At 32.8% G+C, this 21,439-nt stretch overlaps 1 protein-coding gene across 1 annotated transcript in view; it reads right to left on the bottom strand.

Moving 5' to 3' along the window:
- The window catches only part of LOC129219988 (uncharacterized), a 101,655-nt gene that overhangs the window by 76,175 nt on the left and 4,041 nt on the right, over positions 1-21,439 (bottom strand). The window contains exons 2-5 of the mRNA XM_054854311.1: positions 17,983-18,048; positions 17,798-17,892; positions 17,590-17,694; positions 13,563-13,647 (exon numbers count right to left, since the gene is read on the bottom strand). Coding sequence (XP_054710286.1) covers positions 13,563-13,647; positions 17,590-17,694; positions 17,798-17,892; positions 17,983-18,048 — 351 coding nt within the window. The remainder of the gene's footprint in view (positions 1-13,562; positions 13,648-17,589; positions 17,695-17,797; positions 17,893-17,982; positions 18,049-21,439) is intronic.

A 21,439-nucleotide genomic window follows, 5' to 3' on the forward strand; every position in this document is an offset into this window, starting at 1 on the left:
TCAAAAATAGTAAATATACTACTTAATTTAAGTTTAGGGATTTCAATACCGGACCAAAAATGCAATACCGGTATTCAGTTTTTTTTAAACGTGATACCGGAATGCTAGTATTAATACTGGTATGATAAATTTTCTAAAAAACATTCAAACACATAATGTTTTGTTTCCAGATTTTATTATTTTGTTCAAAAAGAGCATTATTTACTTACAGTGAACAAATATAAAATAAAGAAACAGATATCATTATAAAAAGTCAATAAAAGCAAAAAAACACAATGCATCTATTTAATTTCACTAAGCCTGAAACTCATTTTAGTGAACAAATTTCCTGCAGTTGAAAATATTCTTTCTGAACTCTGGCAGGTCGGTAATACTGCTAATAATGAGCGATACACCTCCTGTAGTTGCCCAAAAGTTTTTAAAAAATCATTTTTGGGAGTGTTGGGTGTTCCTTTTACATTGTGAGGTTTTTTTTTTTTTTTTTTTTTTTATCATTATTATTTATAGCTAATTCTAACTGTTCTTCGATTGACAATTATTTTTCAGCATTAACATCATCTTCAGCAATTTCCTCTTGGTCAGAATTTTTATTAACCCTTAGATTTGAAATTTACAATGAACTCTATCATGTTATACACGAAATACACCGCCTTTTTTTTCATTTTCTTTTCGAAATTCTTTTCAATTATGTAAATAACTGAAAATATGTTCCAAATGATTATGCCTTATTTCTTTGCAAATGTTTAAGGTTTATAGTAAAGTAATTACAAATATTACCTCACTTAGTGTAAAACTGAATAGCAAGGCAATAGCACGCTAATACCGGTGACAACGAATTACTGATTGTTATGCTAGAAGTTTTTCTCAAAATTTAGTACAGTGGAGACCAATATCTTTTTAAAAATATAAAGAATGGCTGCAATTTATGGTTGGAATAAATTGTTCAAGGTGCAACACTTAAATTCCAACACTTTTTTTGCTAATTTTATTCATTGATGTTCTATAATTTCGTGCTTTTGAAGTCAAACTTTTACTTCAATCAATCAATTATGGAACTGTGTCTTATTGAAAAAGAAATTTATACATAAAATAACAGTAGATATCTAATTAGTTAAATTGAAAATTCTTTAATTAAAAACAATTTATTATTTTTAGCAAATACCGAAAATACTGGTATTACATAACAGCAAATACCGGTATTGCGAAATTGTAAAATAGCTCCAAATACCGGTATTCGGTATACCGGTATACCAGTATTGCAATCCCTATTTAAGTTATTTTAAATACTAATTAAATCAAACATTTTTTACATTCGACAACTGTACTTGCATAATTAAAAAACAATGTAAGAAAAATCACAAATTTTACATTTTTGATAAAATTGATTTAAAAACCCAAACCTTTTTCTCAATTTCAATTTATCAACACAAAATGCTCTCAACTCTAAATTAGCGATGAGAGCACAGTGCAAGGGAATAGATTTAGAGTTTTGGTAAAATATTTCTTAATAAGATCATGTGATCTGCGGACAGATGAAGATTAGTATCTAAAGATGCAAAGAAATAACAAAATATAGTCTGTTAGACAATCAACCATATCGTTTCATTCTACGACAATGGAATTGAAAAATAAAAAAGCAGCAGAAATGAAGGAGAAAATAATGCTTAAAATACTAAAATATCTCGATTTGAAGTTCATGCAAAAATGAAGAAACAACAATAAATTAGCGATCTATCTGCAGACTGTGTACGGAATATTACTTTGAAAATCCCTGTGACGAACCAATGGGAAGCGACGAAAATATAAACAAATCTCAATTCTTAGGCAGCGTTTATTTTGTACTAGCAGTGCAGTATGATCAAGTTTAGCATCGTTAGTTTGATTAGAAAAGAAATTTATGGTTTTCTTTTTTAATTTTTTACTTTCAGTTTTTATCTTAATAAAATATCTTTTCAACAATCCTTCCATAGCTATTGGCAACCGGTGAACCGGCAGCTAATGTTTACGTGAAGTAATGTTTCAAGTTAAAGCATCGCTGCTTGTGAGCTTGGTCGAAGCTTTTTTACTGTGTATGTGGAATTTAATGAAAAAGAAACCTTATAATTTGAAAATATACATTGCTACAGTTTCTCCAAACGAAGATTCAATTTTAAAATATAGCATTGCCAATAGTAGAATGAGCTGAAAAGATGAACTACAATCGCAGAACAAGCGGCTCTGACACAGAACACTGCAGTATATGGTATTCTGAGATTTACAATTAGCTATATTCTATGTTCAAATATTTGTTACTACTAACTTAGATTACAATTTAAAATAATTAATGATTACCTTTAATAGTTTAGAATACAATTATTTAAATTGGTACTTTTAGGCTATGGCAAATACATTCGCTTTGATGGCGTATGGGGACTTGTTCACTTTCTACTAACTTGGCAGGGAAGAAAAAGACATGTTGTTTACGTCGCGTCGCCGCAAACGTTTGTTTCTTATGTTTTAATTTCACATTTTAAGGAAACTTTTATTGTTTCTACTGACTCGATATGTTTCTTTGGTGGATTAACTTACATTCCAATGGAGCTTTTTAAAGTTTTATTTAACGAATTGTTTTGATGGAATGTTTTCGAAGTCCGTTAAAATGACAAAATAATGTATGGCTTTGCCAAACAAAGATTCTTTGTAACTTTGACCAAACATCACGGCAATAAATGGAATGAAAAAGAATCGTCAAGATTTAAAGTGTGCTAACAGAAAAATACGCTGAAATTGCACGGAATGCAATTAAAAGTATGATTATGTGTTTAAAATAATGTACCTAACATTTTGAGTTTTTGACGGTTTAATTGAACTATAACATGATTTAAAAACATATGACGTCAAAACCTGGACTGTTTCAAAATAACTTCAGCAGTTTACCTAATAGTGAATATTATGAATTTTAAATTAAAAAAAAAAAAAAAACAATTAAATTTAAGGAAGAAAAAAATTATTTCAGAATGTTTTGCATAGACAGATGCTTTTTCATTTCTGCATTTCAACTGTATACAATTTAAATAACCAAATTAACTAATGCGCAAAATTTGTATTTAAAACAAGTAGTTACTTACCTGTCTTTTAATCTGATCTTCCAAACTTAAAAAAATATTTTTAAAAGAAAATGAATACTCCAGAGATCAAAGTGACCAACTGACAAAATATAGGACATTTTTTTTAAATATAGGACACATTTTGAAAAAATATAGGATTTATAGGACACCAAAAAATGATTAAATTTTGCATACACATCATAAAAAAGTTACCTTTTAGTGCCACTGATGAAAAAATATGCATACAAAAGTTGTTAGACATACCTTATTGATTCTTTACTGACAGAATAAAAAAATTTAAATTTCTCACACGCAAAAAATAAATAAATAAAAACGATAATACTATGGTAAATAACAATTTATTTCAATTAAAAATCAAAATGGTTCAGCAACGAATTACATGGAACTGCTTGACTCTTTCTGAGCAGCTTTTAAATTTTTTATTATCAGCTTCTATTACGGTTTGCCCCGCCTCAATGTCAATCATGCATTTACATTTGAGTCTTCATTTTTAATTTGGTATTCCCCTCATCTATCATTGCCTGAGTTGAATTTATGCTTTCCTTAAATCTTTTCAGTTTATCCCAAGATTTTTTGGTAACATCATTCCATTTAGGTATTACATTTTTCTTTCTTCTTATTTCTTCCAGATTTGTTTCCTTTCTGTTCCTTATATTTGAAGATTTCTGCTTTGCGCAATTGGATCATTTTTGTTATTTAAATCAATATTTTCCACAGGGTGTTTTCAGAGACTTTTATCACTCTGAGAGCAACAATTGTATCTAAACTCATGTTTGGTTTGTAACTAGTCACAATTCTTTTGTTAATACTCTCTCCTTGGATTTTTGGCCATGAGAGAAAGTCAGGACAGCCTTAACAAGTTTGGTCAAATTAGGGTGGTGCAGCTTTTCATTCTTCAGGTTAAAGATGAAATTCCAATACTTATTGACAGGGTTACATGCTGCATTTTTAGTCACTGATGCACAAAAGGGTGTATCCAAAAAAAAAAAAAAAAATGGTTTTTCAAGTCTTACACCCTCTTATATTTTTCCTTTTATGTCAAAACAACTGTGAACATGTTCATATAATTTTGACAATGCCAACTGTGCCAACTTGAGTCTGAAATTGTGAACCAGCACTTATGTACTTGGCTGAATCGAGATTTTTTTTTTAGGAAATTTGAAATTTCATGTTGATAAAGCATTGCCCCTATAGCCCCATATTTACCACAAAAACATTTATATAAATTTAAAAACATTAAGGTACATAGCAAGAGGTCTCTTTTCAAAAAATTGATTTTTTTCTATTTATTTTTAACAATATATACATAAATTTACATTGAAAATCACTTTCAAAAATTATTAGCAAACACGTATTTAAATCAACATTTGCAAATGAACATTAAAAAAATATTGCATTTAAAATAAAAAATTTAACTGAAACATGAAAAAAACCAATATTTTTGAGTACTATGTGGGAGACTTAAATATTGTATGAGAGCAAAATCTCCCTACTTAATGCTAATTTCCTACTTTATTTTTTATACCAGTGGCGTAGCGAGAAAAAATCCTTGGGGGGTGGGTTATTTTTTTCTCAAGTTTAAAGTAAAGCTATGCCCTCGAGTTTACACACACACACACACAGATATATATACAAATTTTGGGGCTCATGAGGGGGGTCTAACCCCCCTATCCCCCCTTGGCTACACCAGTGCTTTATACACTCCTGTTTGTGAAAATTGCAACACCATGAAGGAAGCATCATAGTTGAATGAAATTTAATACACAGTTGAGTGGTAAGTGTACAAATAAATAATTATATTTTGAAACCAAACAAACAATAAAAAGAGATAGAAATTAGAGTTTTATGTGGCCACCATGCGCCGCAATAAGAGCTGCTACACAACTGGGCATGCAGTGAAACAAAGTTTGGGTCTGCCTGCCGAAGAGTAATCCATATTGTTTGTTTGCGCAACCAAAGTTCGCCTGTTGAAGCAACAGGACGAGGATCCCGAGCGAGACGCCACCCAACGAAATCCCACACATGTTCAGTCGGTGACATATCCGGGGAATATGCAGGCCAAGAAAGAAGCTGCAGGGTTCATACCCTTTTGGTTAAAAAAAATTCCCTGACTTTTCCAGGTTTTCCAGGTTGTTTTTTAGAAAATTCCAGGTTACTCGCTTTATTCAAAATTTATGTTTTAATAGTAATATTTTCAAAATAATTAAAATTGTTTAAAGTAGCAATTCAGAAGAACTGAAACTTCTCCCCTTAGATTTAAAAAAAAACCTTGGAATTTTTTTTCCCTTTGTTTTTTCTGTCAAAATTTTAAGTTTTAAATATTTTGTTCAAAATTGTTTTAATTTGTTTACTATTTGTTGAAAACAGAATACTTTCAACTTATTTTAGCGTTTCTTTGATGTCACGCGTAATATTATAGCGTTTTGCTGTAGTCCTGCAGCAACCTTTTAGCATCCGCTTTTGGTTTACAATACTTCTTTTTATTTTCTTATTAGTAGGTTACACAAAACATATTGAACAAAATGCAAAGCTAAATTTCAGTATAAATATGATTAACTTGTTACATCGATCGGCATACCATGTAATGCAGAGTAACAAAAATCAACATCCGCCAATCATAGGCCAATGCCAATAATTTTTTTTTTTTTTTCACATATTAAAGGACGCTTACATTAAAATTTCAAATTTTCTTTTCCAGAAAGTAATAGTTAATTTTCAAAAATTCATAACTTATTGCACATTTTAATGTTATTTTCAATAGTTCACATTGATATAAACATCCAATTCTGTTTCTGGAAGTTTAAGTCTACTTCCATTGTGCAAACGATCAAATATGACGACAAAGTGAAAAATTTAAAATAATAAGTAGATTTTTGGATTTGTAGTATAAAAGTAGTAATAAAAAATCCTTAAAAAACTACAATAAAAGCAAAATAGTCAGTATTTAGCACATAAGAGTCTAAATCAATTAAAACAAAAAAATGTTATGAAGATTAAATTTTGCATTTATCCTGAAAATAATTACAAATTATCTGGAAAAAAAGGCACAATTTGTGTTGTTTTCAATAGTTTGCACTGCAATTAACATCCAGTGCCGTTTTCGGGAACTTAGGCACTTAAAAAGTCTTGTGAACTTCCATCTTAGGAATGACCAAATATGGCGGCTTTGCCCAAAAATAATAAATAACTTTTTTAATTTGTCGCATGAAGACAATTAAAAAAATAATAAATCTTCATGAAACTACAATTCACTGAAAAGTTTTTATCACATTTGCGTCCAAGGCAGTGAGGATATAATCTTACACTTCTGTTTTAAGAACAAAATTTCATTTCTCAAGAAAATTATTTTAAATAATAATAATAATAGAAAAACAATTTGCAGACCATTTTTGTTATTTTCATCAGTTTTCAATTAAAGAAAACATCCAATTCTGCTTTGTTTTTAGAAACTTAGACATTTTAGGATCGTATCTACTTCCATCTTGTGAATGACCAAAGATGGCGACTACGTTTCACACGTAGCTGAAATGATTTTCCGATCAAAAAAAAAAAAAAAAGGATTTTCCCCGATCGACCCTCCCATCTACAGGTTGTGCTTCCGAAGCAGTAAATTGTCTTCTCTCCTGCTGAGTTTGTGCATAATTCCTGTTCACCTGATTTTTTTTTTTTTCCCTTGGAGACTACTGAGAGCCAAAAATGGCGGCTGCTGATGATTTTTCTGGTCGCCACTTTTTTATTGCTTTAAAATAGTTACAATTTTTTTTAAATACATCGATAAAAATGAAGATTAGATCTCATAAAACAAAATTCCCTGGGAAAAAAATGGGAAAAGAAAAATTTTGGGGACACATTTGGAAAATTCCCTGACATTTTTGACTATGTCATTTTCCCTGATAATTCCAGATTTTCCCGGAGCGTACGAACCCTGAAACGATTAGAATGTTGTGGCAACCCATCTAAAACTTTAGGCAGTAAAAAGAAATGCGTTCCCCTCACTGACTCCATGCAAGAAAATCTTCGCTCTTTTGGAGCATTTTTCGTTGTAAAAAAAAAACGTTCATTTTTCGATTGCAGTTTTTAAGTGCCAGCGTCGGTTTAGATAAAAACTTACAATTTTTTTCGTGAAATCACAATAAAAACGAAGACTACATCTCATGGTACTTAATTCCTTGGGGGGAAAAAAAAAAGGGAAAAAAAATTTTGGAGGACAAAATTTGAAAACTCCCCGACTTTTCCCTGACATTTTTGACAGTGTCATTTTCCCTGACAATTCCCGGTTTTCCCGGAATTCCCGGAGCGTACGAACCCTGAAGCTGTACCTGCTGTGAATCAAGGTAGGATTTGACAGTCCTGGTGACATGTGGACGGGCATTAAACTACTGGAATGCAGTAGGGGCATTATACTCCTGGCAATCCTTGCAGGAAAGGAATAGCTTGGGGCTGTAAAACTTCGTTTATGTATTGGGTACTGTTCAAATTGCCCACAATTCGTAGCAATTGTGATCGTCCATGATATGCTATGGCACCCCAGGCCATAACTCTGGGTGTTTGTCCACTGTGGTGTTCGATAATGCACTCCGGAATGTGCCGTTCATCGGCATAGCGCCTGACACGAATTCGGCTATTATGGTGCCACAAAAGACGACCTGCTGCCAATCAGCATGCCAGCTCCTAAGCACATTGGCCCATTGTAGCCGCAGGCAGCGATGGTTTTGAGTGAGAGGAATCCTGTATAAAGGAATCCTTGCGCACAGTCCACGCTGCAGCAGACGTCTCCGAATCGATGAAGCACACAATGAAACACCTGTAGCTGTTGACCACTGTGCTGCCAATTGTCTAGAAGAAGCTGTGCAGTTTGTCAGCGCCATACGCACCAGGTGTCTGTCATCGCGAGCTGATGTCACATTTTGGGGTCCACTCCCGGATTTCAGAGCTGTCCGATCCTCGTCCGTCCGCTGCTTCCAACCACGCATGACTGTGCTGCTGTTACGCTGCACACGAGTGGCTACTGCACGATAAGACAATCCAGTTTCACAAAGGCCGACAATTCTGCCCCTTTCAAACTCCGAAATTTGCTCAAATTTCACTTTCTTTCGTCGAAGAGGCATAGTCAAGATTCAGTTAACGTTTACTCTAGCATATAACCACCTATAATCATACACGCCTCGCTACAGCCGTCTATTTATATTCCGTTCCATCCACCGTTCAGAGGGCGCTGCTCAGCATACGTATGCACTACCGTCTGCAATTCTAATCATTTGCATATCATACCCTAATTTACATTTCCTGCAATTTTCAGCTCACTTGCGTAAGTCCCTCGAGGTGTTGCAATTTTCACAAACAGCAGTGCATTTTTCAGCTTTATAATTTCGAAAAAATTACTTTATGTTTTTTAAAAAATATTAGTTTTTTGAAGAAAATTATAACTTTTAGGCCAAGTACAGGATACTTTAATATTTTTCAACTTGAATAAATGTTTTTGTGTTACATTTGGGGCTATTGGGGCAACGTTTTATCAACATGAAATGTCAAATCTTTTATTAGATCTAACTCAAGTAAATTTTCACCAGTTTTCCCTTTAAGAGCTTCTTTTTTGAGGAAGCATGGCATAACTTTCAGGGAAAGGTCGTATAACTCGTTGCGCATAAGGCAGGGGCGGCATTTCACCATTTTATTTGGGGGGTCGAGTTTCTTAAATATGTATAACCCCAAAGCAAAACCAAACACACATTAGCTAACAAGAAGTTGTCATAAAATCGGTTTAGTATGAATAAAATTAGTGTTTAGAAACAATTAAAATTTTGATTCATTGACTAAAAAGTTATCATACAAAACATCTCGCTACTAAAGTTTTTATACCTTTTGGAAAAGTTATAATGCATGATTTTTGGAATTCGGAAGAGCAGGGAATCATGTTACTAATCTATCATTGCCCAATGTCGTGCTGTTTTGCCAATTCAGCTAATTAGAAAAGGTATTTTTTTCCCCCCTTTGTGCTTCGAAAATATTTCTCTAACCTCCTGAGACATAAAAAAAAATCTTTCTCTACTAGCTGAGCTGATAGTAAGTTAAAAAATAATTGAAGTAACACAAAGTTATGTATGAAAACACTTTTTTCATCTTGCTCTTCAAAATCACCCAGGCTACTTCAAAAACTGTGAGGGGCTTAAACTTTTCATCATTGAATAATCTAGGCGCTTTCAGCTTCAATGAGATAGCATCTGCTTCCAGCTCTGTTATTCACTATTCCAGACTTATGAGTCCATAACAAAGATGAAACTGCAGTCTCTGGATGTGAAAACCATTCTGTCGGTATATTGCTTGTAATTTTTCTTGCCTCATGCTAAAAATTTTACTCACAGTTGAAAAATTTTATATTTCGTTTTCAAAATCCAATCCAAAAAACCATAATCCCAGCACACCATACAGAAAAATGATTATCATTAAATCTTGTGTTAATTTCATTCGAAACTGAATCTATTACTTCATACAAAATATTCAAAAATCAATGTTTGACTTCACATCATCATGTGAATTTTTTTTTTCTTTGCGCCGTTTTAAAATTGGCTCGGAGGAAGTATTTTTTTTCTTGATTGATTGAAATATACATCTATAAAAAATCTATTTTCAGTTTCAATTTTAAATTGAACTGTGGTTTGAATAGTCGAGTAGCGGATTGAAGATACAGATTTTGATAGAGTAAAGCATTTTTCAAAAATCTTTTCCCGATGCAAACAAATTGGATAAAAATTCAAACGAAGTCATACATGCTAAAAGGCATGAGCTTTTTCACCATTGAAAGAATCGTTTTGCAATTATTCTTCCAGTCGTTAAATCACTACTTTGAAGTTATAGGGAAATGTTTTTATCATTTAACTCTTAAAGATTATCTTGCGTCACTTTGCGATTGCATAATTATAGAGTTTGTTGATATGTCTTTTTTTATTCAATAATCACATGCATTTTTAAGAAGTTTCTATGAAAGCATTATAATGTATTGAGCAGCTGAAACGTGTTTCTAGCAGAAGAAAGAGATGAACACTCATTAAATAAATATTCACTTAAAAAATTAGCGTAAAAGTGAATGTAAAATATCAAGGAATTCTCTTGTGAAAACCATGCAGCCACACCACTTTTCACGAGACTCTCATATTGGACGTAATATCGTTACACTGGGCACACAAGTGTGAAATATTTAGCCTATATGAGGCAATGTCTTCTTTAGTTAAAATTAACCATGGTTCTCTATCAGTTTGCTATGTTCTGAAAAAGCCGAAAATAATTTATGAATTTCTAAGTCATCATCCAAATAACGAAAACCCCTTTTTCTAGTCTGAGAATGTGTCGAGTTTCATCAATTAGTTGCTGAGAACCAGCGAGATTTCCTTTAATGAACAATGAACATTGATTTCCGACTTACATAAATTGAATTCACCCATTTTCTATCATTCTGCTCAAAAAATTTGGGGGTGCGACCGCCCCCTCTTGACCCCCTATTTGCCGCCCCTGGCATAAGGTGTAAAACTCGTCTGGGGTACCAAAAACATAGGTTTTTTTTTTTTTGGAAATATAGGATGGTTTTTGACCTTTTTTGAAAAACATAGGAATTATAGGAAATATAGGACAACTTGGATCCTTGACACTCTCCTACAAGGAAAATCTAGCAGACAATACTGGCGAAGCAACACAATATTTACGTTTTCCCTGCCGACCATTGGTTCAGAGTTCGCGTAAGTATGACGTCATTTTGTATGCTTCGTCGATAAAGATGGACACCACTTCACCGATAAGGATGAAATAGTTCTTGATTTTAATTTTAATTTTCCTATAAATGCACCAACATTATATCATGATATTTTTTCCTCGTCATAATACAGCTTTATTCTGCAGAAAAATAAAATTTTACGTTTTGCACTTCCATTGTCGTAAAATTCAATTTCTATCGATATTTTCTGAGCTGTACCAAGAACTAATATTTCCTTTTGGAGACCACAAAAATACTAAGTCTTACAAATGCTAACAATATTTTTTTTTTTTTTTTCTGTTAGTTGTCCATTTTTGCTTTTCATGATAAATTTTTGCCATTCACAAAATTAACTAAGTAAATATTTCTAGTATTGTACAATTATCAGAATGAAAAACCAAACTTTTGGTCAAAAGCTAAAAATCAAATTGCATGCAGGAAGTTTTTAAAATCATTTTCTGCACTTGACCATTTAGTTAATTTAAGTTAGTATTTAGTTTACACTTAGTTAGTGCTTGGTTAAATAGCACTTTAAAAACCAAATAAAACAGTTTCACTGAAATGCTCATTGCTGTTCAGCAAGTTGGTGTACTAGAAATGTAACATGCTTCCGCTTAATAAAGTTAGTCAGTAGAATTCCCAGAGCATTATAATTTGTCATTCGCAACATTTACTAAAATATGGATTCACAAATAAATTTAGCCTTGGCTCAAACCTCAATATTGAAGCTGAAAACAGTCATAAGCAGTCGTGTTGATAAAATTTAAGGTTACACAAAAATTTCATTGGAACCACATTTTGTCTACGAACAAGCTAGTTGATTTTACATGGCGAGATTTAGATGCAACATATTTACTGGACAGAATTTAGTGGCATGGCAGAAGAAGGGCGCACCCCCTTCCCCCCCTTTAAGATTGTAATGTCCTGCCCGCTAAATGAGAAAAAACAACTTACCACCCAACCCCCCTAAAAATTTCAGTGGCAGCCTTTGACATGACCCTCCCCATGGGAATCCTGCTTTCTCGCTCATCAAAACGTTTTCCCAAACCTTCAAATTGTTGCCTGTCATCACCTGGAGGTGTGTTTTGTTCACAAAGATAATTTTAATTGTATGATTATCAGAATATAACAATAATTGCACTAAATATTTGCTTTTTATTTTGATCACTTTATCATAAATCTTTTGTATGATCATACCTCATTCAAATGCCACACATGTCTGAAACGGATGGCAGTGGGGCAAAATTCTTAGTTAAACAATTCTTTGTAATTTTGTTATAAAAAATGTGTTTTTATTGTAATGAACAGGAGGTCTGTTTATTTAAAGATTTGTTCTGCATATTACCCATACTACTGTCTGTTTTTCTTAGCTGAGACCTTCAGCAAATTTACGCATGCATCGGGTCTGCTATGATTTTGTTGAGACTTGAATTAATGTTTTCGATGTTTTCTCATGCAAATGCGGGGGACAAATCGGCAATGACCTTTTCTTGCCGATTCGTCAGCGTGACGTCACACACATTTTGCTGCAGCATTAACGCTTCTTTTCTTATAAAATCTTGTGTCTTAAGTTAAAGTAGTGAGTTGACCATTAGTAACATGTTTGTGCATGAAATTGATATTGAACATGATTTTAACATTTTGAATTTAAATAAACTAAATGCTTCAAGTTTCTACCCTGTTTCATTTTCCACTGCATAAATCTCAAAAAGGTCATGGCCCGAGACAGGAATTTGAATATTTAGAACAATGCTTGCGATAGGGGCCGAAATTGAACATTTTGCTGTCTTTACTATTGAGTGAACTTGAACTTTTGTGCTGCAATCATGGCTTTACTACCTGAAGGTTTTGAATTATTGAGCAATACCAACTGGGACTAATGGAAATTTGATGTAAAAGTAGCATTATTGGATAAAGGAAGTTGGAAGTTTATAGAAGGAATGGAAGAAACTTTGGACGCAAAGGCGAACGCTCGAGAAGTGAACGAGTACAATTTGAAGCATGATAGAGCATTTTCTACAATTTACAATGCAGTGAAACCAGAGTTACAACCCTTGACACAAGATTGCAATGACGGTAAAGAAGCTTTTGAAGCATTAAAGAAACAGTTTGAGCCAAAAACAAGAGCTAGGATAATTCAACTGTTAGACCAATTTTTCAACATGAGACTTTTAGAAAACAAAGAAATTGGGATTTTTTGTAGCAAGAATTAAACTCGTAATCAAGAAATTATCTGATGCCGGTCATAATTTAGATAATTTATTTCGTAGATTTCAAGTAATTCGACACCTTCCAGTTGAACATTCGGGTATTGTACAGCTGATTTATCGCTGGGAAGATAAAGATTTTAAAATTGAAAAAATTGCTGAAGAATTGATAAGGGAAGAAAGTCGTTTGAAGCAATTACGAACGGATGTACATGATGAAAACAAGGTTAGTGCTTTCAATGTTTTTGATAAGTCTAGAAATAGCAATTCGAAAAATAAAGTTAATCAAATGAAATTTAAGAATGACCGTTCAAGTAAAAATATTTTTGTTAGAAATGTTAAGGGAAATAATGTAAATACTAAACAATTAGGACTGTACTTTGGTTGTAATAAATACGGACATTTAATAGTGAATTGTAAATTGAATACTGTAAAGTTCAATAGTCTAAAACCGCTAAGTTTGTGCAAGTTTTACTGCAATTAATTTGTAACATAAAAACTTACCTTGGAAACTAAACTTTTGGCTTGCAAATAAAATGCTTCAATAGTAGCACTGTCCCTCAACTGTGTAATGCTTTCAATAAAGTATCTGAAAAAAATATTAAAGTTAAATTTCCAAAATAAAGACATTTCAATAACATGAATTAGAATTTGCAAAAATGTTAACCAAGAATACAGACAGCCTTAAGAATAAATGCTTAAAAAACCGTGAGGAAACAACTATATTTTATACATTTTATATAAAGTGATGATTTATATATCTTTAAAACCAAAAGTCTTACCAGTTTTATTGTCTGATAATGATATTAATTTTTTGGTTTGATTAAAGACATAAAAATCTTTCCTATTATTCCACAAAAATATCAATTTTAAAGCTAATTCTAACTAATGTACAGAATTCTAACAATATAGAATGAGAATGGCAATATTACGTTAATCATATTCCACAAAATATACTCTAATCTTCACATATATAATAGCCAAAAACACCGATCGAGTAACACTCTGACGACACCAACACTGAAACTCTCGCCATAGCATGAGTGACAGCATTTTTTCATTGTTAATGCACCAAAAATTCAATAAGTTATTTATGATTTGATAATGTTTTTTGGCAATGTTTGACATGCAGGGAAATGCTTCATTTTGACAAGGCTGAACTGGATCCATTAACTTCACTGTTTTACTGGTACGACTGTAATTTTAGGAGAATGAAGAAACAAAAAAGTGGTAAAATTAATGCCATTTACTGGAGATTAGGGTAAACCCACTGGAGTTAAAATTTCAAATATTAAAATATCACAAAACAAATACAAATACAAAAGTGACGACCAGCAACAGGCTCTGGGCCCAGCTAGGCTGGTCCTAGTCAATTTACAATCCCCAGTGAAGATCAATGGCCCTCTTAAAACTGTCTACTCCTTTGCTCATTACCACCTCTTCCGGTAAGCTGTTCCAATGTTCCACTACCCTGCTAAAATAATAATTTTTCCTAATATCCATGTTAGCCTGAGATTTAAATAGCTTAAAACAATGACACCTTGTCCTGTTTTCAGTGCTAAACTTTAGCCCCGTAACATCTTTCGTTTTAATAAATTTAAACAGCTGAATCATGTCCCCTCGGTCTCTTCTTTGAATTAATAAAATAAGCAATTAATAATATAATTCTGAAAAATTTCTTCTGAGACAGTACACAGTGTTAGCATGATGTGTTAACAACTTTAAAGTACAATACACCTAAAAAATGTAACACTATTTCAATACTTTACCATTCAGCTGAAATCAATAAACAGAGTCCTTCTAAATTAAACACACAATTGAATTCAAGAAATTAATTTTCTTCTTCCTTTCTTAAGGCTTAATAACCTCAGCTTTTCAAATGCATTTTATTCATAGGTAGGGTGTGCTCATTGAAATTTACCAAACTAAACAGAATGAGATAGGTTGCTCATCTTTTGAGAATGGAAAATAATAGAGCTGCGTTGAAGGTCTTCAATATAGACGAACAAGCGAACAGAAGATGTTTGGCTCTGCAGAAATTGTTTTCAAACTGCTAATTTTTGTCTCTTTCATATTTGAATATAAATTAATTCTTTATTCAAGGGTGAATTAGGCAAAATAAGTATTTGCAGAAAATTTTTCAGTTAGGATTTTTGTTCGCAGAAAGCTTTTCAAGAAAGCTGAAGCAGAAATACATGAAATACACCGCCAGCTCAGTCATTTCCAGCCGAGGACTGCAGTTTCGTGCTTATTAGCACTCATCAGCCCGCCATAGGAAAGTGACTGAGCTGGAGATGGAAAACCTCTTAAGGAAGCCAAGAGTGCCAAATAAACTGGTAGCTAATAGAGAATTAGCGCCGACCAGATGAGCGACCTAAGCAATGGTTCGGTTCAACTCGAGGATTGAACGCATTCTTGGCTTCCTTAAGAGGTTTTCCATCTCCAGCTCAGTCGCTTTCCTATGCCGGATGAGTGCTAATAAGCACGAAACTGCAGTCCTCGGCTGGAAATGACTGAGCTGGCGGTGTATTTCAAATAAGTAGTTTGTTTACAAAATCAAATATCTTCATAAAATTTTCAAGTAAAAAGCAGGTAGCTCATGTTTTATCAGATCTACATGAACTTTTTCACAAAAAATGAAAATAATAATAATGATCATGTGATTAATATTGCCCCTCCCCCCCCCCAAAAAAAAATGGTTAAGGCAGTTTTCTTCAGTTAGTGAAAAGTAAGCTTAAACTATTGCATTATGTTATTGCAAAAAAAAATTAATGATTTTTAATTATTTTTTCCCACCCTTTTCATATTTCAACATAAGGTAAGGGTGAAATAGGCAAAATAATTATTTGCAGAAAATTTTCCATTTTGGATTTGTGTTTGCAGAAAGCTTTTCATTTTATCTAAGTCTAGCAGTCCCTCTTGGACAGCAACCAAAGGGTAGACCAAAAAAGAGATGGGTGAACTTTGTGGATACTGAGTTTGATGTCATTAAAATAAAAAACTGGAGGTCAACGCCAAAGAGGATCACTGCCTGGCGGGATCTCCTAAAGAAGGCTAAGGCCCACAACGGGCTGTCGAGCCTATTATGGTGATGACGAAGGTGTGCTTAAAATTAAAGAAATGCTCTTTCTTTTAATAGTGAACATTAGTTAACTTGTTGTACTGCAGCAAATAGTATTTTAAGTTACTGTACTTATCAGGTTGCAACACCCAAGTGGACCAAATATCCTAAATACAGGAATGTTCCCATAGTATACACCTTTATTCTCAAACATTTTTTTAGACATACAGCATATACCCTCAAGCTTCAAAAATTTTCATATTATGTGTATGATCGCATACAAATATTGTGCGTAAAGAATTACTGGGAGTATACATTCAGAAAAATTGATGGGAACATCACTGCCTGAATGTACAATGAAATATAATTTAAGTTCTGCAGTTTCTTCACTTATTTTTACCGCTGCAATAACTAATGCTTGGTTTGTATACAGCTTAAATAAACAAAGTATTGAAAGTACAATGTCACATCAAATGAGGCTTTGTGGACAAAGGGCAAACTTAACAAAAGGCGGTTATAAGAAAAATGCACTTGAAAAGTTTTCCATAAGGACAAACAGATAAGTTTGACATTTTTCTCTTTTGTGTCTTGAGAAAAAAGAAAGGCAAACACTGCATGAAATCTATATCTGTAGATTCTTTAAAGCTACTTGAAACTTGAATGACAAAAAAAAATTTGACACATGTTAGTTTGCCCTTTGCTACTGCAACACCTCCTATGTTTACATGTACTAAAAGGGGCATATTCAGAACTTTTTTCTCACTACTTATTTCTGTGAAAATATTGCATCAATATTATTGATTTTGTGATTTTTTAAAAAACTTTTAATGAAAGGTTTTTTGAAAAGTGATTTTTTGATACAGAAAATTAGAGCCACTTATACGTTAGTTTGAAAAGTGCAAATGCCATCTACTTTTTTTACTAACAGTTTTATTTTGGGGGGGGACTAAAAACCTGAGGGGTAGGAAAAATACCATTGTATCTCAGCTCAATAAGCTTTGTACTGTATACAATTCAGGAAATCATCAGAAAAACAGCCCCCAAAAACTGATGCTAAAAGATTGCATGAATGCAATTTATTTGGCCAAAAACAGCTAAAAATGAGTGAGTAAACTGTTTAAACTGTTTAAACAGAAAAACAAGTTTTCTATTCTAAAATGCAGATTTCTGTGAAACTTTCAATTTTTGAATATTATTTTGCTACTGTGCCGATTTTCAAAGTTAGTTTTGTGAAGCTTCTGATTTTAATACTTGATTTTTGTACTTGATTTTAAGCACTGATTTTAAAATAAGATTTTTGTGAAAAGACCAAAAAACTGTAGTAAAATTAGCCTGTATTGGGACCTGGCTAAGCATACATGCTAACTCTAAATACAGTAAATTATACAAAAAAATTAGCAGAAAACATTGCTTTTTATATGGCAGAAACATTAAAAATAATACAACATAAATGAAAACAGGAATACCTACTTTACTTTGAAATAAAAAATAAGAGTAGCATTTTGAGAGCATAATTTTTTTGAAAAATCATGCTCCAAAACACGTTTATCAAGCTGTAACCAGGAATACTGTCCACTGTAATTTAAGAAAAAAGGAATTAATAAAGATGAATTGAATTACAATTCAATTTTTCAATTCCGAAACTAATTACAAAAATCTTTAGCTAAGCAAAACTTACGTATCGTCAATAAATGCAATTCCAAAATATTCCTTTTCTTTTAAATTGAAGTGAGAAGCAACAATGTCAAGTAACTCTCCTGCATATAGCCTCGACTGAAGTGGAGAAAATACATTTAGTTTTCTTACTATATATTGGAAAATACAGCAACTGCATATTTTCTAGCATTGAATAAATTCAAATACCTGGATTATTATGTCTAATCTGCGTTCATCAAGCAATATCACTTGACTACGTCTGCCTTCTGACATCTATTAAAGAATAAATGAGTAATTAGTTTTTATACAACTGCTTTTATAAACAAAATCTCTAATAATAATAATAATCAGGAATTAAAACGTAGTTTGTTTACATAGAAGGGAGACTCCTGCCAATGTTGTGCAGGGTTCCAAATTAACAGGGGTCCACAGGTCCGAGACCACAAAAACATCCATCAAACCAGCAGAATATAAATTTTGATGGTTCTTGGAACCAGTGAAGTTTTTTTCATGTTTTCCTTTTCAAAATTTTAAGCATGATCATTTTTGAAACTGTTGAAAGAAAGTTTGTCCTTTATTTGTAATGTTTAGGTTTTCTCCACAAGAGAAGATAAATAAATTACTACAGTATTTATTATAAATATATCATTGTTTATGCCGCCTTACTATTTCCTAACAAAACAGCAACACAGATAAGATTTTTTTGGCTTAACTCCTTGACCAGTATTAGTGAACAAAAAGATACCAGTTGTTTCCTTCTCTTCTTCAGTCACTCAGACATCTATATCAAAATCTGCTATTTGACTCCATTGGTCATGGTGATTTTGTTTTACACATTTTTGTCTAATTTTTGAAATGTTATACAAAAACGAGCTGATGTGCAGAATCAGATAAAAATATAAAGTATCTGCGCACGCAACTCAAAAGTATCTGCAAGCTAATCATTATCTATCACGTAAAAAATAAATTTAAAAAAATAAATAAATAAACTTTTTGTCCGGATTCCAAAAAAAAAAGAAAAGAAAGGACATTATTTTAACAATATTATTTTTACATGTTTAATCATAAGAAACAAATACTTGTAGGAATATGCTTTGAGAGGTTACAAGGAACTAATTTTCATATCGATTATGTGAGCCTATAGATGCAAAGACCTAAGCTAAATTTCAAAATTTTAAAACTAAGCTTCTTTTAGCAGATATCTTAGCATTCGTAAGTTCACATATTTTTGGGAATTATATCTCCACTGCAGATCATACATTGGTTGGACCTTTCTTTTCTTAAGCTGTTAAGTCAAGAAATCAACAGGATACCCAATTTCTGAAAATGAAGGAAAAACTAGCAATTCGCTGCTTCTTGGAAATGCTCTGTTAAGGGAGGGGACAAAAACAAGTGCAATAAATCTAGTAGCAGAAGTTATTTATGAAGATGAGAGATATGACTAAGAGCAAGTCCCCCCATCTGCCTTTAGTCCCTTAATAGCCCAATGCACACATTGATTCCAAAACAATACCGTATTTTCGAACTTAAGCGCAGCGGCACTTGCCAAGAAAAAAAGTTTATAAATTGCGAATTCGTGGCGAATGTATCCGCGCACGGCGTGCGTCTACATTATCTAGCTCTGCATGTGTGTGCATCATATGACTTCCTTTTACACCAATTTAAAGTTATTTCCCCTTTATTGGCAATTTTAATGTGATTCAATAGTTAACTCTTTAAATATCACCAACAATGGCCAAAAGGAGACCAGATTAAAAAATAAAAAAAATCGCCGAATTTGTCGCCAAGTTGGCGACCAAAAGCTTGGCGATAAATTGCCAAGTGTTTGCATAAATTATAACAGCACTTGAGCTTGCATTGAAATTAACATTGATTTCCCCCCAAAAAGGTGTAAAAGACCCCCTTTGGAACATTTGAATGCAACCAAAAAGGGAGGTGCACAACTAGACCCCCTTGGAACACTAGGAGCCTACGTACCAATTTTCAACTTTCTAGGACTTACCGTTCTTGAGTTATGCGACATACATACGGACATGCGCACATACATACATACAGACGTATGATTCACTAGTTTACTTTCTAAATATCACCAACAGTGGCTAAATTAAAACAGATTTTTTTAAAAAAAAATCGCCAAATTTGTCACCAAGTTGGCAATAAAACTTGGGGACTAAGAGACTGGCGATTTATCACTAAGTGTATCGCCAAATTATAACACCACTTGAGTTTACATCGAAATTAACAATGGTTTCCCCCCCCCCAAAAAGGGGCAAAAGACCCCTTTAGAAACACCCAAATGCAACCAAAAGGGGAGGTGCACAACTGGACCCCACTAGGAGTCTACGTTCCAAATTTCAACTTTCTAGGACATACCGTTCTTGAGTTATGCGACATACAAACGCACATACGCACATATATACAAACGTACATACGTTACACGAAAAGTCGTTGTAAATAACTCAGGGTATATCAAAATGGATATTTCGGGTGCCTATACATTTTTAGGCACTTATCGGCTTGTGGTCGGGTTAAAAAAAAAACTCAACATTAATTCGGGGGTGAGCAAAATGGAAATTAAAGCCGAATTTTGAGTGAATTTTTTTTTCGCGAATACAATACTTCCTTTTTTGTAAAAGGAAGTAAAAAGCAGGACACAAAAATGGAACACTAACAATACGGACTAGTGAAATTTTTTAGTTACTGGTCTATCGCACCATTTTTCTAAATTTCTACCTCTGCATTGCTTGGACATAATAAAGATTTTTTGGGAAGGAACAAGAATAACATTATTTGACAATTTCAGCTCATGTGCATACAGTAAAACCCCAATTTACGATTTTCAAGGGAATGGAAAAGTTATCATTAAATCAAGGAGGTTATACATCCAATGCCAGTTAAATCCGGACTAGAGAAATTTGTCATTAAATTGGGGAAATCCTTAAATCGGGTAACGTTAAATGGAAGTTATACTGTATTTGGAAGTTGTAAAATACTGTGCTCAATGCCTTGTGTTATACTATTTTAAAATCTTTAAACAATCGATTGCTTTTAGTATCACACTATTAGTATCATACTATTGACAAGTATGGCAAAATTTAATGGTTGTTTTAAATTTTAAACATGCATAATGATATTTTTCCTAAAATAGTTTTCAAGGAGAACATAAATATTCTCATTGCTTTCCAGGGCTGGCTGACCTTGAGATTCCTTACTAAAAATCGTAGCTTTAGTGGCCTGAGTCTCCAAAATTGTTTAACTTTTTTTTCTTTTTTTTTTTTTTTTTTTTTTAATAGCATTTTTGTAATGTTAATGCAGTGGTGCCCAACTTCTTTTTACCAGAGGGTCACACCTAGTATTCTCACGGGCCAGAACACATAAAAAATTTCAAAATATTTAAATTTTTTCACAGTAGCATAAGAAAACATGGAAAAAAACCCCCAAGAAGTGTTGTTATCATTATTTGATGCTTATTTTATTAGTTGCATGATTTCCAGAAACCAATTTCTAAATATTTGGCTGAAAATTAGAGACATTGGTAGTTTTTAATTTGTAACACTGACATGGGCGGATTATGGGGAGGCGAGGGGGGTCAATGCCCCCCTAGTCTTGGGAGGACTTTATACATAGTAACAACACACCTTCCAAAATCTCAAAAGAAAAAAAT

Source organism: Uloborus diversus, chromosome 4, assembly GCF_026930045.1.
Source record: "Uloborus diversus isolate 005 chromosome 4, Udiv.v.3.1, whole genome shotgun sequence".
Taxonomy (NCBI): Eukaryota; Metazoa; Arthropoda; class Arachnida; order Araneae; family Uloboridae; genus Uloborus; species Uloborus diversus.